The sequence below is a fragment of the Pygocentrus nattereri genome, chromosome 16 (genome assembly GCF_015220715.1).
Source record: "Pygocentrus nattereri isolate fPygNat1 chromosome 16, fPygNat1.pri, whole genome shotgun sequence".
NCBI lineage: Eukaryota > Metazoa > Chordata > Actinopteri > Characiformes > Serrasalmidae > Pygocentrus > Pygocentrus nattereri.
In genome coordinates, this window is record NC_051226.1 from 484,942 (window position 1) to 511,137 (window position 26,196).

Below are 26,196 nucleotides of genomic sequence, written 5' to 3' on the forward strand. Positions count from 1 at the left end.
CGCTTCCACTTTGTTATAATCCCACTGACAGTGGACTGTGGAATATTTAGTAGTGAGGAAATTTCACGACTGGACTTGCTGCACAGGTGGCGTCCGATCACGGTACCACGCTGGAATTCTCTGAGCTCCTGAGAGCGACCCATTCTTTCACTAATGTCTGTAGAAGCAGTCTGCAGGCCGAGGGGCTCGGCTTTATACACCTGTGGCCATGGAAGTGACTGGAACACCTGAATTCAGTGATCTGGATGGGGGGCGAGGACTTTTGGAAATAGTGTGTCAATAAGTTCCATCCATCCATCCATTATCTTCCGGCTTTTCCGGGGTTCAGGTCGCGGGGGCAGTATCCTAAGCAATGAGGCCCTCCCAGGCCAGCTGGGCAATATGGTCACGCCAGCCTTTCCTGGGTCTTCCCCGGGGTCTCCTCCCGGGTGCACTTGCCTGTGACACCTCACGAGGGAGGCGTCCAGGAGGCATCCTAACCAGATGCCCGAACCACCTCAGCTGGCTCCTCTCGACGTGGAGAAGCAGTGGCTCTACTCCGAGTCCCTCCCGGATGACCGAACTTCTCACCCTATCTCTAAGGGAGAGTCCAGACACCCTGCGGAGGAAACTCATTTCGGCCGCTTGTATTCGCGATCTCGTTCTTTCGGTCATTACCCAAAGCTCATGACCATAGGTGAGGGTGGGAACGTAGATCGACCGGTAAACAGAGAGCCTTGCCTTATGGCTCAGCTCTTTCTTTACCACAACAGACCGGTAAAGAGCCCGCATCACTGCTGACCCAGCACCAATCCGCCTGTCAATCCTGAGGTCGTCAAACTGGACACCCTCCATCCCTTGACTGCGCCTAGAAATTCTATCCATAAAAATTATGAATAGAATCGGTGACAAAGGGCAGCCCTGACGGAGTCCAACTCTCACTGGGAACAAGTCTGACTTACTGCCGGCCATGCGAACCAAACTCCTGCTTTGTTTCTACAGGGCCTGAATGGCTCGTAGCAAAGAGCCATGTACCCCGTTCTCCCGAAGCACCTCCCACAGAATACCCCGGGGAACACAGTCGAATGCCTTCTCCAGATCCACAAAGCACATGTGGACTGGTTGGGCAAACTCCCATGAGCCCTCCAGAATCCTGGAGAGGGTAAAGAGTTGGTCCAGTGTTCCACGACCAGGGCGGAACCCGCACTGTTCCTCCTGGATCCGAGGTTCGACTATAAGCCGGACTCTCTTCTCCAGTACCCCTGCATAGACCTTGCCAGGGAGGCTGAGGAGTGTGATTTCCCTGTAGTTGGAACACACCCTCCGGTCTCCCTTTTTAAAAAGAGGCACCACCACCCCAGTCTGCCAATCCAGTGGCACCGCCCCCGATGTCCACGCAATGTTGAAAAGGCGTGTCAGCCAAGACAGCCCCACAACATCCAGAGCCTTGAGGAACTCGGGACGGATCTCATCCACCCCTGGAGCCTTGCCACCAAGGAGCTTCTTAACTACCTTAGCGACTTCGGCCTCAGTAATGGACAAGCCTATTCCCGTGTCTCCAGACTCTGCCTCCTCACTGGAGAACGTGTCGGTGGGATTGAGAAGGTCCTCAAAGTATTCCTTCCACCGCCCAATGACGTCTTCAGCCTTCAGTCAGCAGCACACCATCTCCACTATATACAGTGCTAGTGGCACACTGCTTTCCCCTTCTGAGTCGACTGACGGTTTGCCAGAATCTTTTCGGAGCCGACTTAAAGTCACTTTGCAAGGTCTCACCGAACTCTTCCCACACCCGGGTTTTTGCCTTGGCAACGACTGAAGCCGCAGATCGCTTGGCCTGTCGATACCTGCCAGCTGCCTCTGGTGTCCTACAGGCCAACCATGCCCGGTAGGACTCCTTCTTCAGCTTGACGGCATCTCTCACCTGGGGTGTCCACCACCGGGTTCGAGGATTACCGCCCCGACAGGCACCAACTACCTTACGGCCACAGCTACAGTCAGCCGCTTCAACAATGGAGGAGCGGAACATGGCCCATTCTGAGTCAATGTCCCTCACCTCCCCTGATATCTGGTCCAAGTTCTGACGGAGGTGTGAGTTGAAGATCAATCTGACAGGTTCTTCTGCTAGACGTTCCCAGCAAACCCTCACTATACGTTTGGGTTTGCCTGGTCTGACTGGCATCTTCCCCCACCACCTGATCCAACTCACCACCAGGTGTCAATAACTTAAACGACACAAATGGAGATATTTTATAGATGTAGATCTGCATATCGTACACAAAACAATGAAACTGCAATCTATGTTGCCTGAAGTCACTGAGGAGATAATGTATAGTATAAAGAGCAAAACAAAACATACGTCTCCTACCTGCATGACAGATGTGCACATCTGCAGCGTCTATGTACACAGTGTGCACAGCGGAAGAGCAGCGCATAGTACGTACTTACACATCACATTCAAGCAGAGAAAAGCAGGACGAGCTCAACACAGAACTCAATGGTAACAGTCCTCAGGGGCACTGATTAAGGCCCTAGAGCTGGTTCTAGCTCTACTAAGAAGCTAAAAAGCTCAAATGGGATTTAAAGCATATAAATATGATCCACATGGGAACCGATCCAATCCCATGCGCTCTGGCTCCAAGGTGAGCTACCATACGGTCATCAAGAGTGAAAGAGTCTGAATGTCTAACACATCTCTGCACAACACCGAAGCAAAGAGCACATAAAACCTGCTCTGCTTAGATTTATACACTTAAAAATATCCTTATACAACTTTTTTCCAATTCTAAGTTACGTAAAATGTTCTAAACTCCCTTTAAACTCATGTTACATCATATTAAACAAGACTAAGTTCTCCTTGTACTATTACCATTAAAAACGCTTCTGTTCCGCCTCTTAACAGCACCTGATTTTCAATGACATCACCGTAAACAAGTGAATCAGAAAGGTTTAGGTAGCTCTGAGACCCTCACTGACACGGAGCTTCAATCACAAACGCACCTCTGAATGATGATGAACCTTTGGATGGGTATGAGTTACATACAGTGGTGTCTTTACAGCGGGGGTGATGGGAACCAGGCGTCGCCATGACTACAACACAGATATAGACACTTTATTTACCATCCAGAACCACCAGAGAACCTACACGAGTCTTCTGAGCTTATATGGAATGCTGATGATGGAAAACAGTGGAAAATCTGGAATAATGAGTTTTCTTTGGGGACTATTTTGCCGCACAGCACCCTGCATGTCTCCCTCCACCATGAATGGAGTTGAAGTTCTCTAAACTCTCATAAAACAGCGTCTCAGTCATCAGGCAGTGAATTCAGAACCAGTTCATGTAGGAACTTTCTGTAGGAGCTTTTAGAGGGACGTCTGGTTCCCATCACCACCACTGTGAACGGTTCTGACTCGGTGAGTTTATCTAGAACAGAGCGTTTCACACCAAACCGCTCTGAATGAATTCTGAAATACTGAAATTTTGAAAAATGAGTGGAATTGCACTATTAAAAGCTTGGGTAATGGGGGCTATATGGGTAATGGGGGCTATATGGGTAATGAGGGCTATATGGGTAATGGGTAATGGGGGCTATATGGGTAATGGGGGCTATAAGGGTAATGGGGGGTAATATATGGGTAATGGGGGCTATAAGGGTAATGGGGGGGTAATGGGGGTTATATAAGGGTAATGGGGGGTAATGGGGGTTATATATGGGTAATGGGGCTATAAGGGTAATGGGGGCTATAAGGGTAATGGGGGGTAATATATGGGTAATGGGGGCTATAAGGGTAATGGGGGGTAATGGGGGTTATATAAGGGTAATGGGGGCTATAAGGGTAATGGGGGGTAATATATGGGTAATGGGGGCTATATGGGTAATGGGGGCTATAAGGGTAATGGGGGGTAAGGGGGCTATATATGGGTAATGGGGCTATAAGGTTAATGGGGGCTATAAGGGTAATGGGGGCTATAAGGGTAATGGGGGCTATAAGGGTAATGGGGGCTATATGGGTAATGGGGGCTATATGGGTAATGGGGGCTATATGGGTAATGGGGGCTATAAGGGTAATGGGGGCTATAAGGGTAATGGGGGCTATGGTGCATTTAAAGCAGACTAAGTTCTGATTTTCAATCCAAACTGAAGCAGAATTGTTTGTACAGCTTTCAAAAGAAACAACATTCTTATTAAGACCAAACCGCTCTGAATGGCTCTGTTTACATCTTAACGATTCACTTCTACAGAAGGTTTGAAAACATGGGTGGAATTTCCCTGTGGGGTGCTTGCGGCGTGGGAGGGGTTGTGGCGCATGTAATTAAAGCAGCTTAAACTCTGATTTTCACTCAGCACTCGAGGCCACGACTTCCACTCAATCACTGCTTAGTCAGAAACAAAGGAACTGTCTGAAGTGCGTTTGGCTTTTTTGAGCAGCTTTTAAAAAAAAATAAAGTCCACTTTGACCTCTTCAGCTCCTCGGGACCACCGGTGGGTCCAAACCCACTCCGTCATGTTCTCCATAACGTTCATACTCCATAAGCTCCATTCAGAAGCTGGGCGTCGTGTGAGGCTGTAGCTCTTCTCTCCAGTCTAATAGACGGTGACGTCATTTTAAACCCTTATAATAAAAGAAGCTGAACTCAGTTTGTTTTTCTACTGAAAGTCGACCCGTTTTTCCCCAAATCTGGGCTCTAAACTATAAACAGACGGCGTCTCTTCAGTGATCTGCTCTGGAAACATCACTTTTAGAGAACAACACAAAGAGCGGCGCAGATTTTTGGCTCTCAGCAGTAAATTTTAATAATATAGTATTATGTTTATGATCATAAAACACAGGTTCTGTTCATTTTACTAAATAAATAAATAAATAAATAAATAAATAAAATGTACATTTATTTCACGCAGTTACTGAATAATTAGCCTTATGATTTGGTCACGGAAACTCAGATGGACAAACCCAAACACACCGCGGAGAATAAGAGGATAATCAGCTGAGAGGTCACACACAGAAAACCGTAATGCTGTGATCAATAGAGGCTGAATCGGTGGGTGTGTGACCACTGCAGAAGGCCAGTCAGCAGCCTTGGTCAGTGCGAGTTTCTGTAGCGAGAACCGGAGAACAGTTACACAATCACAGTCTAGAACCAACAACCGACAGAGCCGACACACGGCAACAGCGCCCAGCGGCACCTTCCAACCTCCAGGTTAGGACTCCACCACTAGAGGGAGCTGCGAGAGAGCAGTGGAAGCCGAGGGAAGGCGTGGAGGGCAGAATGACGCTCGTCAGGACGGACTGGTCTCACAGCAGCTTCGTCCTCTCCTGTAATGATTCACGCCCCGAGCAGGAACCGCTGCAACTCACAGGCAACTTCACCACACAAGCTCCAGCAACTGCTCTGAATCAAAACAGCGCAGATCTCAAACACATCTTCAAGGGTTCCTTAGTAAAGACAGGGCTCCTACAGAGAACCTCAAACACTCAAAGAACACTGCATGCCTAAACAGCTCTGTGCATCAAACAGTTCCTCAGACTGATGAACATAGACAGACAGACAGAGAGAGAGAGAGAGACAGAGAGAGAGAGAGACAGAGAGAGAGAGAGACAGAGACAGAGAGAGAGAGACAGAGAGAGAGAGAGAGAGAGAGAGAGAGAGAGACAGAGACAGAGAGACAGAGACAGAGAGAGAGAGAGAGAGAGAGAGAGAGAGAGAGAGAGAGAGAGAGAGAGACAGAGACAGAGAGAGAGAGAGAGAGAGAGAGAGAGAGAGAGAGAGAGAGAGAGAGATCGATCGATCGATCGATCAATAAATCACGTAAAGGGTTCTTTGAGTGAACCACGGTCTTCACTAAAGAACCCCTGAAGAGAGTAGCTGGGAAAACTAATAGTGTGAATGTGGAGCTGCAGAACTGAACCCACTGTACTACATCAGGCCACCCACTCCGGCTTTACGTCTCCACTGGTGAAGCTCACGGGGACTTGGAGCCGGATGTTTCTGGAAAACGCGTTGCAGAAATAAACCCTGACTCGACTTTGACCCTTCAGTGATAATATCCCATTCCCATCCCCATCCCCATCCCCATCCCCATTCCCATTCCCATCCGATCCCATCTCCATCCCATTCACATCCCATTCAGCAGTGGGAGCACTAGTGATATCAGGTATTTATGTTGGATGATTAGTTCTGGATGACAAACGCAACTCCAACTCATCCCAGAGGTACTGGATGGAGCTCCATCACTCCAGAGAACACAGTTCCACTGCTGCCCAGCAGGAGCTGGGGGGCTTTAGACCCCTCTATCCTGCGCTTGGCTTTGGACATGGACCTTGGGCCGATGTGCAGCTGCTGCAGAGCCCCCTGCTCTCGTCAATGCTTTTTCTATGGAGATTATACAAGCTGTGTATTTGAACTCCCGAGTCAGCAGTAAGCGCGGCTTGATGCAGCCGAGTTCACTAATAAGAAGGGGTGTCCACAAACTTTTGGACAGAGTGTATATTTATACAACAGGTAGTTCCGCCCATGCGAGCTGATTGGTTGAGAAGGTTCTAACTGATTTCACCACAACATCACCAACACTATCACTCCACTGAGACGCTGTTGCTAAGCAACGACTCTGACAGCTGTAGGAGACGCTCCGAGCCGTTTGAACGTTTTCACTTCTCACTTTTCCACAAACAGAAAACGACACTGTTAAGACCACATCTGACCGACAGCCGATTTGGTCCGACTCTGAAGACGAGACGACACTAAATTCCCAAACTGTCAGTCGGTCTGTGTGGATCCGGAGAACGAACTGCCGGCTGAGCGGCGAGTGGGCGGAGCTCGTTACTCTGACGTAGCAACGAGCTGCTCGTTAAGGAGCTCTAATTAGGAGGAAGGAGCTGAACATTAAAACATATTAAAGCCGCGTTCACGGCCAGTTTATTCATTTCTTACTGTATTTATTTACCTGCTGTATTAAAGCAGTAGAGCACTCGAGGAGGGAGTTATCACCAGGAACATCACGGCTGGGATTCAGCGGCCGTAGATCATCACAGCCGGGATGTTATTGGTGATAACTCACTCCGCGATGGTATTTCACTATTAAACGCTCCCTCTCGGGTTCTACTGCTTAATGACATGCTTTACTTCCAGGGGCGACTGACTAGGACAAGAACCGAAAGAGGAGCCGACTCTGGCTGAGAGCGGTGAAGCAGCGGGCTGAAGCCTTCTGCTCTCAGACAGAAACTCGGAGGAGGTTTGTCAGGTTTCAGAGCGGCTGGCGATGATCAAGTGACAGGAGGAAAATCTTATCAGTCGTGTGAATCTTTTTTTCGGTCAATACGAGTCGGGCAACATTTAGGGCAGCATTTTTCCATGAGAACAGCAGGTTCTGGATCCGCATGGCGTGAGAAACACTTAACCCCGGGGTGAACGTCAACTAGAGCCTGACCTGCCGTCAGCCACACGCTGATGCTGGGAATATGTGACCAAATGCAGGTTCGGCAGCCGCTGTGGACAAACACAGCTTTGGTGATTATATTGCTCCGTATTCCAACCGCAACACGCCTTACAGTTCAATGGTGTAGTTTACTAGGAGCTGCTGTGATCGTCTGGAGAGCCAGGCGCTCTTTAAAGGGGCAGCCTGGTTAATGTTCCTGTGTCGGGGGAGAAAGATGTGCATTAATATTCCGCTGGAACGTTCCCAGCACTGGATTCACACCTGACGCTACTGTACAGCCACTCTTATAAAAGATGCTTTTCCAAGGATTCTTTACTGAAGATGTAATGGTTCCATATAGAACCATGAACACTCACAGAACCCTTTGCATACTTAAAGGGTTCTCTGCCTGGTGAGATGGTTCCTCAGATTGATGGTGATGGTTCTATATACAAGATTTTTCTTTGGTGCTATTTAGAACCATTTTCAAAAGGATTCTATATAGAACCATATGAAACACATTCTCCATCAATCTGAAGAACCTTTTCATAGTGCAGGAACAATCCGGTTCTTCTGCACTGCAGCGCTGCACTTCATCTGAATTAGAGATTTTATGATTTGACTCTTCAGGTTTATTACACTCGTTTACACGAACAGCCACTTCATTCTAAGGAGGTATCGGACTCTGTATGCGTTCCCTAGGCAGTGAGTAGAACCAGCTTTTTGCCAGACTGCTCCAGTTATCCGGAGTGTTCCCACCTGTCCACATGAACCGAACTAAAAAGGTTTGACAGGTCAGGACCAAAGCGTCCTGAGTCTCTGCAACAAACCACTCCGAATCACTCGATTCACAACCGACTACTCAATTACGCAGGAATTTTAAAGTGATTCCCAAATGCACCATCTGAAAGCGCTGGTCAGTGTTCCGGTCATCTCTGAGTGGACGTCCGCTCGTCTATCACAGCAGAAATCAAAGCTGTCTGGTCCACATCACTGTTTACAGCCCTGCTCCTCTCAAACAACATAAACAAGCAGCACACAGAGCGGATCTGATAACAGGCAGTGAGGCTGAGGATGAGGGTCTGAGCGTGTGGCGGTCAGTACCTGTGCCTCTGTCCAGCGCCGAGCGGCACACCGTCGCTCTCCGACAGGCCCGCCTGAGATCCAAACCTCCTCATCTCGTCCGATCTTTTAGCTGTGAAGGAGAACAGAGACCGTTTGACATCCGAGTCTGAAACTCATTCAGGAAACACAAATGAGAAAAGTCCATCAAACCGGCTAACAGGTCCGCTTGACTGTGGATAAAAGATACTCATCAAAATCATACATATGCAAATTTTAGTCACTTTCGACCAATCAGAATAAGCATTATTTTGCTAAATTTAGCAATCGTCAAAGTTGATTTAGTGATGAGAATTGATATGGATGAAAATGAATATCGCTGAATAATGTGCTCTGTAATTATTAGTTAAAAATAATTATTAATAACAAAAATAATGTGGGTATTTAGAGCAAATACTAAATTAACAAAAAATAAATCTGCATTTTAGTCTTAGGCTGTCTGATTGATCATTTAGTAATTATTTAGAATATTTAATCAACGCTCTGATTATTGTAAACGACTCGCTTGCATAACAAAAAAATGACAAAACACGGCGAACAGGACACACGACATACTCAGGCAGACGGACCTGAACAAACACCGCTAGGAACAATAAATAAATAAAAACCGTTACTGAACCAAAAGCACATTTTTCTTTGTACACAATAAAAACTCCAGGTTCTAAAAGTCGACTGTGAAATGGAAATGAGGACAGAATGCAAATCATTTAAATATATTTAATTAAAAACAGCACAAAAACATCATATCAAGTGTTGAAACTGAGAAATTTGACTGTTTTTTTTTAAATATTTGCCCATTCTGAATCTGATGTCAGCAACACGTCCAGTAAAGTCGGGACGGGTCTGTTCACCGCTGAGTCCATCGCCTCCTCTTTAACAGCTCGGTCAGTGTTTGGGACCTGAGGAGACGCTGCTGCAGCTCTGACAGTGAGATGTTCTCTGTTCTGGTCTGATTCAGGATTTCAGCTGATCGTCAGTTTCAGGAGCTCATTCGTCGTGTTTTTCATTTCATAATGAGCCAGATGTTCTCAGTGGTGACCGGTCTGGACTGCAGGCAGGTCAGTTTAGCAACTGGACTCTTAATATGGAGCAGTGCTGCTGTAATACAGTCAGAATGTGGTTTGACATCGTCTCGCTGAAATAATCAAGGCCTTCCCTGAAAAAGACGTCGTCTGGACGGCAGCAGATGTTGATAAAACATGTTTATATCATTCAGCTTTAATGGGGCCTTCACAGATGAGCAGGTCACCCAGGCCATGATCACTAATGCCCCCCTAAACCATCATGAATACTGGCTTTAGAACTGAGCACTGATAACAAGCTGAGGGGTCCCTCCCCTGTTTTGCTGCTCCTGCTCCAACTTTTTGAAATATGTTGTTGGCATCAAATTGAAAATGATCATTTATTTCCTTAAAAACATCTGATCTGTTGTCTCTGTACCATTTTCAATCAAATATAGGGCTTTAATTATTTGCACATCATCGCATTCTGTCTTTATTTACACTGAGCTGCTCTCAGCTTGTAAATCAATGCAACCACTGCTGAGAGTAAACGGAGCTAATTTCACCAAATAAACCGCTTCAGACAGACAGACAGACAGACAGACAGACAGACAGACAGACAGACAGACGTCATTGGCTTCGGCTGCTCTCTCTGCAGCACGTACAGCCTAATGAGCAGAAAGCTCAGCGCTAGATAAGAGAACCTGTAAAGATCAGCAGGACAGGCGGTTTCTGATGGTGACTCCTCCTTTAAGGCTCGGGGATTACGAGCGCTCACACCCCAGCTGAACCTGTCTGAGCACACGTCCCTCAGAAACAAGGACACTACATGTGTGGACGTGAAGGCGCAAGCAGAAGGAGGAGCACGGCGATAATGAAGATAATGAAGATAATGATTCTGCCTCTGGACCGGAGTCAGATCCGCACAACTCCAGCTGTTTGGCTTCCAAATCAATAATCACCCAAACGCCTTCTGTAAATACATCCCAAGACTTCTCTCCGCCCACGGCAGCTCCTCGGGAAGGTGGAGCAGGTTTGTAGGTGCAGATTAGGACACAGTGTGACTCACTGTGAGCAGCAACCAAACTGCCTCACAACTTACTTTATTAAGGGCAAAATCCACGAAGGGGGTTTTCCTGGTTTTTTAAAAGCGGGAGAAACGCCGACATCAGGCACGGAATTATGAGCAGCTCCCTGTTTCTACGCTCCACTTACTCAGTACTGATCAATCTCAGCACTGCAGTGACACTGACGGTGTGTTAGTGTGTGTGTTGTGCTGGTCTGAGTGGATCAGACACAGCGGTGCTGCTGGAGGTTTTAAACACTGTGTCCACTCACTGTCCACTCTATTAGACTCTCCTACCTCATCGGTCCACCTTGTAGATGTAAAGTCAGAGACGACAGCTCATCTGCTGCTGCTCAGTTTGTGTTGGTCATCCTCTAGTCCTTCATCAGTGGTCACAGGACGCTGCCCACAGGACGCCGCCCACAGGACGCCGCCCACAGGACGCCGCCCACAGGACACTGTTGGCTGGATATTTTTGGTTGGTGGACTGTTCTCAGTCCAGCAGCGACACTGAGGTGTTTAAAACTCCAGCAGTCTCTATACTGATTACACCTTTTTATTTATTTATTTATGTTTAATCTGGGTTGGATACTCTAAATGTTATTGGAGGGTGATTGGGGGGTGATTGGGGGGGTTAATCAGTCTGAACGTGTCTCTGGAGTGAACGGTTAACGCTGAATTAACGAATTGTTTAAAAAAGTACAATTCAAAGAGAACCTCAGAAAAGCCTCCCCTCCATCTCTGACTCCTTTATAGTGGCTTATTAAATTAAGGTCATTTTTAAAGTCATTTTTTCTAATGTGAGGTTTGAGGTCATTCCTCTTAACCGCTGTGAACCAGGCCTTTCTTCCTTTTTCCTGGACCGAGCTACTCCAGGTCTGGCTTCACGGAGACACGGGGAGATCAAGGGGGATGTTTTTATGAGCATCTGGGAATACATGAACACCACACAGGTCCGGATTAAGGGGGACGTGCCTTGTCGATAATCAGTGAGACTGTATGAGTGACTCTTTCCCAGAAATCCTGCGTCGCTGCGCCCCTTCCTTCTGTTTAATAAGACTGGAGTTAAGGTGGTGCAGCCTGGATCGTTCGTGTTGGAGAAGTTTATACTGGTATTGATTTTTCGGCGTCTGGGCTGTCGGTCAGGTGAGTCTCCATTCCTCCTCACATACTTCATCCTGCAGGTCTTTCTTCCAGGCTTGAAGTTCACAGGTAGATGATTCTTTTGATTCGCCCCTCAATCATAAACTACAGAGGAGTTTCTCTTAGAACACTGACAGAGTGGGCGATCTGACCAGGGGTGCTCAAACTTTTGCACACGTCTGAAGATTTGGAGAAAGGTTCGTCTGGACGAAGTTTACAGGGTTCGGGCTGGAGGGCAAAATTTAACCCCAGGGAGCTCACAGGTCACTCGCTAAGGCTGCCTGACGGCGAGACTGAGATTACAGAGGTGATGGTGGTGATGATGGTGGAAGTGATGGAGGTGATGGAACACTAACCGTGCCTGTAGTCTGGATCTGACGAGGTGACTGATGGACTCTCGCTGGAGGAGCTGTAGTCGCTGTGGTAACTTCTGTGGGTGTGCATGGGGTCTAAAAATCAAACACATCAGCCAATAATCAATCAGCAGGTCCACTCTACAGAAAATGATCGCTTAATCAATCACGTATTCAGTTAGCAATAAGATTCAGATCCAATCATAACATCTCAACATATAAATTACTGAAGCCAATGACTCAATAATTGACGAATCTCTGTAAGAACGGATGTTCGGTAATTTAAGTGTTAAAATGGACCACAGAGCTGAACGTTCTCAGATGCTTTAGTTTCAGCTCGGCGGTGAAACGGTGTCCAAGTTCAGACACGCTGCAGAACTTTGAGACACCTGAACGCCACAGAACTCGGTCTGACTGGGGCTCGACGATTCTGCCAAAATACTCATGATTTTCTGACCAATAACGGGATCACGGTTTAACTAGCGGTCGTTTTCTGTAAATACAGGCCTGGTCATTAAACCCTGAACGCAGCGCCACAGTGCATTAAGATTAAATGACCCTTATTAGTCCCACAGCCTCCTCATTTAACCCGTCTGTGCAGTGAAACACCACATACACACTAGTGAATACACACACACACACACTAGTGGACAGCGAACTCACTTGCCCGGAGCGGTGGGCAGCCCTATCCACAGCGCCCAGGGAGCAGTTGGGGGTCAGTCATGGACTGTCGGCCCTGGGGATCAAACCGGCGACCTTCCAGTCACAGGGCTGATTCCCTGACCTACTGCCCACGACTGCCCCAAACAGTGGGACAGTCACGGGCTGGAGTTTGGGGGACCGGCCTTGTGACAGGATGGCCACATGGACGTCCGGTCACTTCCGATTGGTCGAGTTCATCTAAAAAGTGTTATCCGGTTCAATTTCCCCAGTTTTAACGTATCGACGTGTTGAGAAGCTACAATAAACTGCAGCAGCTATGCAGTTTGACTACTGCAGTCTTTCAAATTTCGATTTCCATATATAAACGATTCATTTTCCAACCCTAAACCTAACAAACCAACTTCTGTGACTAAATTATGAAGGTGTTGGTTTTTCCCCACAGAGGTAAATTACAGCACTGCTTAAGGAGCCTGTGCGAATTCTCAAGTACATATGAAAACTTTAGGGGTTCTTTGCATTCGGCTGTACAGCAGCCATGAATACAGCAGGACTAAATTACCTGAACTTCATCATCCAGACATTTATAAAGCATCTGCATGAGGCCCGTATATGCATTATAATTTTAAGTGTAGAGACGCAGACAGCAGTTGTCACACGCCAGCAATCATGTTTTAACACTTTATACAGAACCTACAGCAAATAACCTGCGTTTAATTATGAAAAAGTAAACAATTTCCCATAAACTGTCTCAAACTGAGAATTACTTTGAATTACAAACTCTAACGCTTCAGATGTAAAACCTCATAATGTGATGTGCGACTGGAAGTCAAGACGATTAGGAAAAACAATATAAAACAAGTGTTACACAATAAAACCATCAGTTCCCTAAAGAATTGAAAATAAAACATTTTATATCGTAATCTATTTATAAAATAATAAAGAAAGAGAATTTCACTGCAATGCAGTAATGGGTACGATGTGCTGTGACAGATGAGAAGTAATTCAAAAAGGGGCAAAACAAACACACAACTTACAAAATTCCCACCTTAAATTCAGTGCCACCTTAAATGAAGTTACACCTTAAATTTTGCGCCACCTTAATTTTAGTGCTACCTTAAATGCAGTTCCACCTTAAATTCATAATTTGTGCTGTTACTGCTGTGAATGAGGCCGTAAGAGTTTTCAGTTTCAAGCCGACTTAATGTGACGGAAGTGTGACGCAACGTTTCACAGCGCTTTAATAATTAACAGCGCTTTAAAGAGATGATGATGAAAAGAAACGATGGTTTAAATGATCCGGTACAGAAACGACTTCAGACGGGCCGAGTGGAGTCTCGCTGCGAGGCCGTCTCAGTTCGCTCCTCTCACAGCTCAGCAGGAAGCCGAGAGAAGGAATGTATGATTCAGGCGTTCCGGCGGATCCCCATCGCTGCCTCAGCTGTAACGGAAACCGACACTGTGCTCTTTTCCTCGTGTTATGACAACAACTCTTACCGTGTAACAAGTTCACCAAAACCGGAAAATCAGGCCCGTGCATCAGCTGCGACCGCATGCCTCGCATAAGCCGCATACTGCAGGGATTTCTCAGACTCGGGAGCTTCGAAACGCAGCGTCCTCTGACCGTGTGAACAATGAACGGGCATTTCTGACTCGGGTCAGCGCGGACGCAAGGTAAACAGTTTGTTCAGGCTTGTGAAAAGCGAAGAGATGAAGCGTGGCGAAGGGCCACTTCACACCGGACGGCTCTCCGTTTGAAGTTCGCTGCCAGAAGGAAACGAGCATTTTCAGAAACACCTGGTCAACCAAACCGGTCAGACGAAACTGCGCCGTCACCCGAGGGCGAGAAAACAACTCAGGGCAGAACCTTAAAGACCCGGGGAACCTTGAGAGCTCACAGTGTATGTTGAGTCCACTACAGCCGCTTTCCCACCGCATGGCACGGCCCGACTCGACTCCACTCGCCTTTGGTACCAGCTACTTCGTTTCCCACTGCAGATACAGCGCCCCCTCAATGCAGCTGGTCGTCATAGCAACGCCGCAGGACACTGCTGTGATGTAAAGGAGCGTTCAGCGATTCTCTTCAACCAATCAGAAGTCTGTGGTGTCTTTACATCACCTTTTGGTATCGGCCCAGCTAACTTGGAACCTCGACAGAGGTGGTACCAATAACAGCACCCGGTACCAGGTACCACATTTGCTTAGCGGAAAACGCATCGAGTCGAGTCGAGTCAGGCCAGTACCACGCAGCGGGAAAGTGGCCCACGGTCCGGACCAAAGGACCAAACTGTCGTCTATGTTTTCACTTCATGTGGGTGAAAATTCATTCATTCATTTTTTTTAACACCTTTGACAAATCTGACTGCACATTCCGCCCAATTCATCTCCATCCATACATCCGTCAGTCTATACATTCATCTTTCCATCTCCTGATCTCTAATAACCTTTACCCATCCATTCATCTCTAATCATCAGATCATCCCTATCCATCCACCTCTACTGATCAATGTCTATCCATCCTGTCCATCCATCTGTTTCTATATGAACCTATTCATTTCCATATCTATACTGGAACTGGCTCAGTGTCATAATCAGACGGATGTTAAGATTTTTTGCTTGATGTAGAAGCTCAGAGTTAAAGAGGAGGAGAGTTTTACTGAAGCTCAGAGTTAAAGAGGAGGAGAGTTTTACTGAAGCTCAGAGTGAAAGAGGAGGAGAGTTTTACTGAAGCTCAGAGTTAAAGAGGAGGAGAGTTTTACTGAAGCTCAGAGTTAAAGAGGAGGAGAGTTTGACTGAAGCTCAGAGTTAAAGAGGAGGAGAGTTTGACTGAAGCTCAGAGTTAAAGAGGAGGAGAGTTTGACTGAAGCTCAGAGTTAAAGAGGAGGAGAGTTTGACTGAAGCTCAGAGTTAAAGAGGAGGAGAGTTTGACTGAAGCTCAGAGTTAAAGAGGAGGAGAGTTTTACTGAAGCTCAGAGTTAAAGAGGAGGAGAGTTTTACTGAAGCTCAGAGTTAAAGAGGAGGAGAGTTTGACTGAAGCTCAGAGTTAAAGAGGAGGAGAGTTTGACTGAAGCTCAGAGTTAAAGAGGAGGAGAGTTTGACTGAAGCTCAGAGTTAAAGAGGAGGAGAGTTTGACTGAAGCTCAGAGTTAAAGAGGAGGAGAGTTTGACTGAAGCTCAGAGTTAAAGAGGAGGAGAGTTTGACTGAAGCTCAGAGTTAAAGAGGAGGAGAGATTTACTGAAGCTCAGAGTTAAAGAGGAGGAGAGTTTTACTGAAGCTCAGAGTTAAAGAGGAGGAGAGTTTGACTGAAGCTCAGAGTTAAAGAGGAGGAGAGTTTGACTGAAGCTCAGAGTTAAAGAGGAGGAGAGTTTGACTGAAGCTCAGAGTTAAAGAGACGGAGAGTTTTACTGAAGCTCAGAGTTAAAGAGGAGGAGAGTTTGACTGAAGCTCAGAGTTAAAGAGGAGGAGAGTTTGACTGAAGCTCAGAGTTAAAGAGGAGGAGAGTTTGACTGAAGCTCAGAGTTAAAGAGGAGGAGAGTTTTACTGAAGCTCAGAGTTAAAGAGGAGGAGAGTTTTACTGAAGCTCAGAGTTAAAGAGGAGGAGAGATTTACTGAAGCTCAGAGTTAAAGAGGAGGAGAGTTTGACTGAAGCTCAGAGTTAAAGAGGAGGAGAGTTTGACTGAAGCTCAGAGTTAAAGAGGAGGAGAGTTTGACTGAAGCTCAGAGTTAAAGAGGAGGAGAGTTTGACTGAAGCTCAGAGTTAAAGAGGAGGAGAGTTTGACTGAAGCTCAGAGTTAAAGAGGAGGAGAGTTTTACTGAAGCTCAGAGTTAAAGAGGAGGAGAGATTTACTGAAGCTCAGAGTTAAAGAGGAGGAGAGTTTTACTGAAGCTCAGAGTTAAAGAGGAGGAGAGTTTTACTGAAGCTCAGAGTTAAAGAGGAGGAGAGTTTTATTGAAGCTCAGAGTTAAAGAGGAGGAGAGTTTTACTGAAGCTCAGAGTTAAAGAGGAGGAGAGTTTTATTGAAGCTCAGAGTTAAAGAGGAGGAGAGTTTTACTGAAGCTCAGAGTTAAAGAGGAGGAGAGTTTTACTGAAGCTCAGAGTTAAAGAGACGGAGAGTTTTACTGAAGCTCAGAGTTAAAGAGGAGGAGAGTTTTACTGAAGCTCAGAGTTAAAGAGGAGGAGAGTTTTACTGAAGCTCAGAGTTAAAGAGGAGGAGAGTTTTACTGAAGCTCAGAGTTAAAGAGGAGGAGAGTTTTACTGAAGCTCAGAGTTAAAGAGGAGGAGAGTTTTACTGAAGCTCAGAGTTAAAGAGGAGGAGAGTTTGACTGAAGCTCAGAGCTAAAGAGGAGGAGAGTTTGACTGAAGCTCAGAGTTAAAGAGGAGGAGAGTTTGACTGAAGCTGAGAGTTAAAGAGGAGGAGAGTTTTACTGAAGCTCAGAGTTAAAGAGGAGGAGAGTTTGACTGAAGCTGAGAGTTAAAGAGACGGAGAGTTTTACTGAAGCTCAGAGTTAAAGAGGAGGAGAGTTTGACTGAAGCTCAGAGTTAAAGAGGAGGAGAGTTTGACTGAAGCTCAGAGTTAAAGAGGAGGAGAGTTTGACTGAAGCTCAGAGTTAAAGAGGAGGAGAGTTTGACTGAAGCTCAGAGCTAAAGAGGAGGAGAGTTTGACTGAAGCTCAGAGTTAAAGAGGAGGAGAGTTTTACTGAAGCTCAGAGTTAAAGAGGAGGAGAGTTTGACTGAAGCTCAGAGTTAAAGAGGAGGAGAGTTTGACTGAAGCTCAGAGTTAAAGAGGAGGAGAGTTTTACTGAAGCTCAGAGTTAAAGAGGAGGAGAGTTTTACTGAAGCTCAGAGTTAAAGAGGAGGAGAGTTTTACTGAAGCTCAGAGTTAAAGAGGAGGAGAGTTTTACTGAAGCTCAGAGTTAAAGAGGAGGAGAGTTTGACTGAAGCTCAGAGTTAAAGAGGAGGAGAGTTTTACTGAAGCTCAGAGTTAAAGAGACGGAGAGTTTGACTGAAGCTCAGAGTTAAAGAGGAGGAGAGTTTGACTGAAGCTCAGAGTTAAAGAGGAGGAGAGTTTGACTGAAGCTCAGAGTTAAAGAGGAGGAGAGTTTGACTGAAGCTCAGAGTTAAAGAGGAGGAGAGTTTGACTGAAGCTCAGAGTTAAAGAGGAGGAGAGTTTGACTGAAGCTCAGAGTTAAAGAGGAGGAGAGTTTGACTGAAGCTCAGAGTTAAAGAGGAGGAGAGTTTGACTGAAGCTCAGAGTTAAAGAGGAGGAGAGTTTGACTGAAGCTCAGAGTTAAAGAGGAGGAGAGTTTGACTGAAGCTCAGAGTTAAAGAGGAGGAGAGTTTGACTGAAGCTCAGAGTTAAAGAGACGGAGAGTTTTACTGAAGCTCAGAGTTAAAGAGGAGGAGAGTTTTACTGAAGCTCAGAGTTAAAGAGGAGGAGAGTTTTACTGAAGCTCAGAGTTAAAGAGGAGGAGAGTTTTACTGAAGCTCAGAGTTAAAGAGGAGGAGAGTTTTACTGAAGCTCAGAGTTAAAGAGGAGGAGAGTTTGACTGCAGCTCAGAGTTAAAGAGGAGGAGAGTTTGACTGCAGCTCAGAGTTAAAGAGGAGGAGAGTTTTACTGAAGCTCAGAGTTAAAGAGGAGGAGAGTTTTACTGAAGCTCAGAGTTAAAGAGGAGGAGAGTTTGACTGCAGCTCCGAGTTAAAGAGCCGGAGAGTTTTACTGAAGCTCAGAGTTAAAGAGGAGGAGAGTTTTACTGAAGCTCAGAGTTAAAGAGGAGGAGAGTTTGACTGAAGCTCAGAGTTAAAGAGGAGGAGAGTTTGACTGAAGCTCAGAGTTAAAGAGGAGGAGAGTTTTACTGAAGCTCAGAGTTAAAGAGACGGAGAGTTTTACTGAAGCTCAGAGTGAAAGAGGAGGAGAGTTTTACTGAAGCTCAGAGTTAAAGAGGAGGAGAGTTTTACTGAAGCTCAGAGTTAAAGAGGAGGAGAGTTTTACTGAAGCTCAGAGTTAAAGAGGAGGAGAGATTTACTGAAGCTCAGAGTTAAAGAGGAGGAGAGTTTTACTGAAGCTCAGAGTTAAAGAGGAGGAGAGTTTTATTGAAGCTCAGAGTTAAAGAGGAGGAGAGTTTGACTGCAGCTCAGAGTTAAAGAGGAGGAGAGTTTTACTGAAGCTCAGAGTTAAAGAGGAGGAGAGTTTGACTGCAGCTCAGAGTTAAAGAGGAGGAGAGTTTGACTGAAGCTCAGAGCTAAAGAGGAGGAGAGTTTGACTGAAGCTCAGAGTTAAAGAGGAGGAGAGTTTGACTGAAGCTCAGAGCTAAAGAGGAGGAGAGTTTGACTGAAGCTCAGAGTTAAAGAGGAGGAGAGTTTCACTGAAGCTCAGAGTTAAAGAGGAGGAGAGTTTGACTGAAGCTCAGAGTTAAAGAGGAGGAGAGTTTGACTGAAGCTCAGAGTTAAAGAGGAGGAGAGTTTGACTGAAGCTCAGAGTTAAAGAGGAGGAGAGTTTGACTGAAGCTCAGAGTTAAAGAGGAGGAGAGTTTTACTGAAGCTCAGAGTTCAAGAGGAGGAGAGTTTGACTGAAGCTCAGAGTTCAAGAGGAGGAGAGTTTTACTGAAGCTCAGAGTTAAAGAGGAGGAGAGTTTTACTGAAGCTCAGAGTTAAAGAGGAGGAGAGTTTTACTGAAGCTCAGAGTTAAAGAGGAGGAGAGTTTTACTGAAGCTCAGAGTTAAAGAGGAGGAGAGTTTTACTGAAGCTCAGAGTTAAAGAGGAGGAGAGTTTTACTGAAGCTCAGAGTTAAAGAGGAGGAGAGTTTTACTGAAGCTCAGAGTTAAAGAGGAGGAGAGTTTTACTGAAGCTCAGAGTTAAAGAGGAGGAGAGTTTTACTGAAGCTCAGAGTTAAAGAGGAGGAGAGTTTTACTGAAGCTCAGAGTTAAAGAGGAGGAGAGTTTGACTGAAGCTCAGAGTTAAAGAGGAGGAGAGTTTTACTGAAGCTCAGAGTTAAAGAGGAGGAGAGTTTTACTGAAGCTCAGAGTTAAAGAGGAGGAGAGTTTTACTGAAGCTCAGAGTTAAAGAGGAGGAGAGTTTGACTGAAGCTCAGAGTTAAAGAGGAGGAGAGTTTTACTGAAGCTCAGAGTTAAAGAGGAGGAGAGTTTTACTGAAGCTCAGAGTTAAAGAGACGGAGAGTTTTACTGAAGCTCAGAGTTAAAGAGGAGGAGAGTTTGACTGAAGCTCAGAGTTAAAGAGGAGGAGAGTTTTACTGAAGCTCAGAGTTAAAGAGGAGGAGAGTTTTACTGAAGCTCAGAGTTAAAGAGACGGAGAGTTTTACTGAAGCTCAGAGTTAAAGAGGAGGAGAGTTTGACTGAAGCTCAGAGTTAAAGAGGAGGAGAGTTTTACTGAAGCTCAGAGTTAAAGAGGAGGAGAGTTTGACTGAAGCTCAGAGTTAAAGAGGATGAGAGTTTTACTGAAGCTCAGAGTTAAAGAGGAGGAGAGTTTGACTGAAGCTCAGAGTTAAAGAGGAGGAGAGTTTTACTGAAGCTCAGAGTTAAAGAGGAGGAGAGTTTTACTGAAGCTCAGAGTTAAAGAGGAGGAGAGTTTTACTGAAGCTCAGAGTTAAAGAGGAGGAGAGTTTTACTGAAGCTCAGAGTTAAAGAGGAGGAGAGTTTTACTGAAGCTCAGAGTTAAAGAGGAGGAGAGTTTGACTGAAGCTCAGAGTTAAAGAGACGGAGAGTTTTACTGAAGCTCAGAGTTAAAGAGGAGGAGAGTTTGACTGAAGCTCAGAGTTAAAGAGACGGAGAGTTTTACTGAAGCTCAGAGTTAAAGAGGAGGAGAGTTTTACTGAAGCTCAGAGTTAAAGAGACGGAGAGTTTTAAGAGTTGAAGCTCTGACTTGAAGCTTTGAGCTCGACTGTCTAGTAAAAGCTGAACTGAGCTCCACAGTTTAGAAGCAGAAGAACTGAAAGAGTCTCTTCATGTTTTCTGTGTTTTACTGAAGTTCAGAAGGTCAGAATCTTCAGATCTCAGACATTCAGGAGCTTTAAGGTCATTTAGAGCTTTAATTAAGCAGTAGAACCCGAGAGGGAGTGTGTTCTCCTAAAATACCATCCTGGCTGTGATCTGGTGTCCGTAGATCATCTCAGCTGTGATGTTATTGGTGATAACTCCCTCCTCGAGTGCTCTACTGCTTTAATACAGCAGTTAAATAAATACAGTAAGAAATGAATAAACTGGCCGTGAACGCGGCTTTAATATGTTTTAATGTTCAATCGTGTGGTCTGATCTCCAGAGTCGGACCAAATCAGACTGAGCCATAAAACTGACCCAACATCAGGTTCAGCTCAGTTTGATCAGTTTTTCCAGATGATTTTTCAGAATGAACCACAATTCATTTTAATCAGCCAAACATCTGATTCATCTCAGGCAAACGTGAAAACTTCAACGTGAATTTTGGCAACTTTATTCTACACCTGAGTCTTTTTGGTTCAATATATCCAGATGCAAATACAAACACACGGATGGAAACTGCTTTCTGGGGCTGCTGGACTCTCGGGGCTGCTGGACTCTCGGGGCTGCTGTCGCTTCTCAAACCCAAAAACACATCGACTCAACAACCATGAATGTTCCAGTGGTGAAAACTGGCTGCAGCGCTGAGGAAAACAGCTGCCAAGCCAAATAACCCAGCGCAGAACGTTCTAGAGAGTTCCCAAAAGTCACGGCACACCAACCAGACCTTTATATTCCCCTCAGCGTGTTTGTTTTTGTTGGGGAACGCCAGGGCTGTGGGCTTTATCCTGCATGTCACCAGCCAACCACACCAATCAGGTCTCACAATCTGGCAGTCTGGAATGTTCTCTACGTTTTCTGATGAAGTTTTCTAGAACTGCTGTTCAGCGGAACCGTGTTGCTGTTTTATTTTGGTGCACAAAATTTGCAGCTGCAAGTCCTGAAACTCTTACTGTGCCCTGAACTGCAAACAGAAGCAAATGATCTGAGATCACGGTTCTGTGTTCTCCAGTAAAAGATTCACCAAGGCTGAACATAGAACACCCTTCCAAAGTCTGGAATCACTGTCTTCTATCATATAGAACCAAAATGTTGATGAATATTTCACACTTTACTCATATTACGGAATCATTTTGTAAATTGATCATGTTCATGATCACGTGCACTAAGGATGGTTCTTCAAGGGTTCTTTAGCAAAGACAGTGGATCTATATAAACTCCAATTCCAGTGAAGTTGGGACGTTGTGTAAAACATGAATAAAAACAGAATATGATGATCTGCAAATCCTTTTCAACCCATATTCAACTGAATCCACTACAAAGACGAGATATTTAAAGTTCAAACGGATAAACTTTGTTGTTTTTTGCAAATATTCACTCATTTTGAATTTGATGCCTGCAGCACGTTCCAGAGAAGTTGGGACAGGGGCAACAAAAGACTGGGAAAGTTGAGGAATGCTCAAAAAACACCTGTTTTTCATTAAAAATAAATAAATATCTTTAAATATCTGGTCTTTGTAGTGGATTCAGTTGAATACAGATTTAAAAGGATTTGCAGATCATCGTATTCTGTTTTTATTGATGTTTTACACAACGTCCCAACTTCACTGGAATTGGGGTTGTAGAACCACCAACACTCAAAGAATCATTTCTTTCCTAAATAGTTCTCGGCATGGTCAAATGGTTCTTCAGACTATATAGCACTAATACAGCCTGCAACAGAAGAACCCTTTTTGGTGCTATATGGAGCCACTGTTTTACACAGAACAACATAAAGCACATTCTCCACCAATCTGAAGAACCATTTTACCATGCAAAGAACCCTTAAGCATGCAAACGGTTCTTTGAGTGCTGATGGTTCTATACAGAACCCGTGTCTTTATTAAAGAACCCGTTGTTTCCCCTGCCTCACAGACGGGTCAGGTGGATGCTAGAGTGTTACTAGATGGTTGCTAGGGTTCTCCACATGTCCAACAAGAAGCAGAAGCAGAACAAGAAGATGATAAATGCCCCGCTGGGTCACGGCACCGCTGCTCACGGCAAAGCACTAATCAATAAGATGTCATAACGGGCAACATCCAATCAGCGACTTCCAACCAAGCCCAGGCTCTTGATATTCGCGGCTATAACTGGTCAAACTCTGATCCACACAGTGGCTCCAGCGCCGCTCACACACAAACACTCAGAGAAGCACTCAGAGCCAAAACCAGGCTCAGAGCTTTTCGGTGTTCTCTTCACTGCCACTCGGAGCCGCTGCGGAGGCCGGGACTCGGCCCGGCTCTCCTGGTCGTTATATTAGGCTGAGCTGAATGTTTACGGGTGATAAAACATCACAGGGTGTTCTTAGTGACCGCCAGTGTTCAGGCGCCGTCAGCTCACGCCGAGCCTGGAGGTCAGCGTGCTGTTAGTGTTGGACCTGGTCAGTGACAGTTAAACAAGGTTATGAGAAGAGCCTTCGGGCCCAGTCCAGTGCCGGGTTGGTGTGGTTTGGTGAGTGAGTGAGTGAGTGAGTGAGTGAGTTTCTTTCTTTCTTTCTTTCTTTCTCTCACTCACTCACTCACTCACTCACTCACTCACTCACTCACTCACTCACTCACTCACTCACTCACTCACTCACTCACTCACTCACTCACTCACTCACTCACTCACTCACTCACTCCTTGTTCTCCCATCATCCTTCCTTCTGTTCCAAGTCATTGCATTTACAGCTCTGAGCTCAGTGATGATGTTAACAGAGGAGACGTCCAGCCGTCACACGCAGCTCTGTTCTACATACACACTCGCGTCCGGCTCAGCATACGCAGTGGGGATCACGCACGTGGGAAATGGGAGCTGTGGGCCGAGAGCGATATATGATATTTTTGCGAATGCAGATAAATACATGACTCTAAAAACCAGAAACTGAGCAGAGACACAGAGAAGCTGCTGTTTTCAGTGTGAAGGGTGTCCAGCATCACTCACACTCACGTTTTCACTCCACAAAACGACGTGGAGCTCCTCCTGCTCAGTGACGTCACGTGACAATCACCACATCATCAGCACAAACTAACGAGCAGAACGAGCTTCGCTGAGAAGATCATTAACTCTGATCAGCTCTCAGCTTCATTATTAGAGCCAGACGGAGGAGAAAACGGTGAGATGAGCTGCTTTTCCACCGTTTACAGGCTTTAACGGCTGTTCGGCGCTGTTGCCGTGGTAACGCTGAATGATGGAGAAAAGGCGCATGAATTCCGATCTGAGCATCACGTTAAGGTCACACAGCCACGAATCGGATACGGATCCGATCTAGGACCACGTATGAAAGCGGCTCGGGTCGGATTTGAGAAGCTCAGATTTCCCGCAGCACTGAAAACATCGGATCTGAGAACATCAGGGCAGAAAATCCATTCAGCCTGGAAACGTGGACGGAGCCGTCGAGAGCGCTGACTTCTGTCAGTCTGATCCAATTAAATTTCAGCCAGAACACAGAGCAGCTGGAGGCTGATGACCAGCAGTCTGAGGAGAGCATCACACGTACACGAGGAAACATCACCGGCGTCCGATTAAACCCGGAAAGTCTCAGGCTTATTACATCCCAAGGCTTATTATTCAGCAAGCACAGGGCGTCTAATGAAAACCAGCTGAGCTGCTCTTCCTGTGTATAAGGGTGTTATAACACTTTCGCCCCTGAAGTTTGTTTTGTTAACATGTTGTGATTATTTTGATGCAAAACATTCAAAAATAGTTTTGACTGCTGCAAGCAATTCAGGACTCACCACACACACACACACACACACACACACACACCCCCCCACGCACGAGGCTCCCGATTAATGAACAGCCGGCAAAAGTCCTTTAATTCATCCCAAACACTTGCAATAATGTTCCCCTCACATGTGGAGGAAGCCAGCGCTAACGAGCTCCCGCTGAGAAGCTGACAAATTAAAGGAAGGCAGAAAGGTGCCTCCTGCTGCCCCCACGGCCCCCCGCCCCCCCGGCTCGTAAAGCGCACGGCCGTCTACGTCGGCAGGCCTGAGGGCCGCAGACAGGCAGACAGGCAGACAGGCAGCGGGATCAGCACCAACACCCACATATCGCAGTCTGTCTGGGAACGGAGATGAAATTACCAGGTCACTGCCGCGAAACGAAGCTCTCAGACTCTCATTTCCGCCACGCCGGCCGTTCAGAGGGCAGCGATAAACGCAGGCACAAGCGCAACGTAAACACCTGAGTAATGAGCGCATCACAGCCTGCAGAACCTGTTTGGTTCCCCCGCTGTACGGTTCCTCGAAGCTGAGCCACGTTCCTCAGTGAGCTACTGTAACCACCAGAAATGTCTCACCTGCGGCCAAACCAGGAGCTCTGAGCTAAGAGCAGGTCTACGCTCACACCAGCAGGACCAGCGGGTCTGATGACCTCAGGGCCGTGTGGATCTCCGACCTCAGCTAATGATGGGAATCCACGCCTCTCTCCCGCTGCGCCGTCGTTTAGTAAAGAGCCGCTCAGATCCGTTATTGATTACGATTGATCAGCTGACCTGGGAAAATCTGCCTTTAGGTCCAGCGCCAGCGAACTGGACCCTCAGTACAGGAACCAGTACAGCTCGGCTCGCTGGGTCACTCGGGCATTTAAAGTCTCTGACCGCCTCCACTCCGCCTCACACTGCTTACCTGATTTTTAACTCCATCTTAGAGTCATTATTTTATTATTTATTTGTTAGTTTATTTATTATTATTCATATTCTGATTTTAATTTAGACGATTTTATTATTTTAGTCAGTTTTTTGATCCTATTCTCCTTTTATTTTATTTTGATTTTATTTACATTTTAGCTACGTTTTAATTAGTTTTAGTTTTTTTCTGTATTTTTATTGTGTTATGTTTCATTTTTTAGACTTGATTTGATTAATTTTTTTACTTTTTTATTGACTTTTTTTATGTTCTCAAACATTATCAATAACTTTTCCTGGGTCAACTCAGCAACACTGCAAACGAGAGTCACTCTCAATGTTCTCTGAGATTAAATGAAGCTTGATTGGATTAATTGGATTCACTGATTTATTGACTGACTGACTGACTGACTGATTATGTGCACATGCAGATCGTTTAGGACGCCGGGTTTTGTTCACGTTAATGACCGATTTTAATGACTGACCTACACGAGTGTGATTCGTCATTTTAGAGCGGTCAGATTGGCTTGTAATGTGAGCACAGCCACTTAACACTGTCCGGCCACTTTATCAGGCACTCAAGTCCCATTTTATCACCCGGAATTACCACACAGGTGAACTCTGTGGTTCAGACTGTAGTCCACCTGATTCTCTGCATGACTTACTATCCCTCCTTTACCCTGATCTTCAGGTCAGGACCCCAACAGGACCACCGATGACCAGGTCAGGGCTAGTTCAATTCTTTGTGGTCAAGCACCTTATTATCAACATGTCCGGCGATGGTTAGTCGAGTTACTACCAGAGCATGTGGGCTGAGCGGA

General features: G+C 45.9%; 1 protein-coding gene across 4 annotated transcripts in view; it reads right to left on the reverse strand.

Annotated features, from left to right (window-relative positions):
• Positions 1 to 26,196, reverse strand: part of ptpn13 (protein tyrosine phosphatase non-receptor type 13) — a 168,898-nt gene that overhangs the window by 76,335 nt on the left and 66,367 nt on the right. For all 4 annotated transcript variants that reach the window (XM_037546036.1, XM_037546037.1, XM_037546035.1 and 1 more), the window contains exons 8-9: positions 12,083 to 12,175; positions 8,499 to 8,589 (exon numbers count right to left, since the gene is read on the reverse strand). In XM_037546036.1, coding sequence (XP_037401933.1) covers positions 8,499 to 8,589; positions 12,083 to 12,175 — 184 coding nt within the window. The remainder of the gene's footprint in view (positions 1 to 8,498; positions 8,590 to 12,082; positions 12,176 to 26,196) is intronic.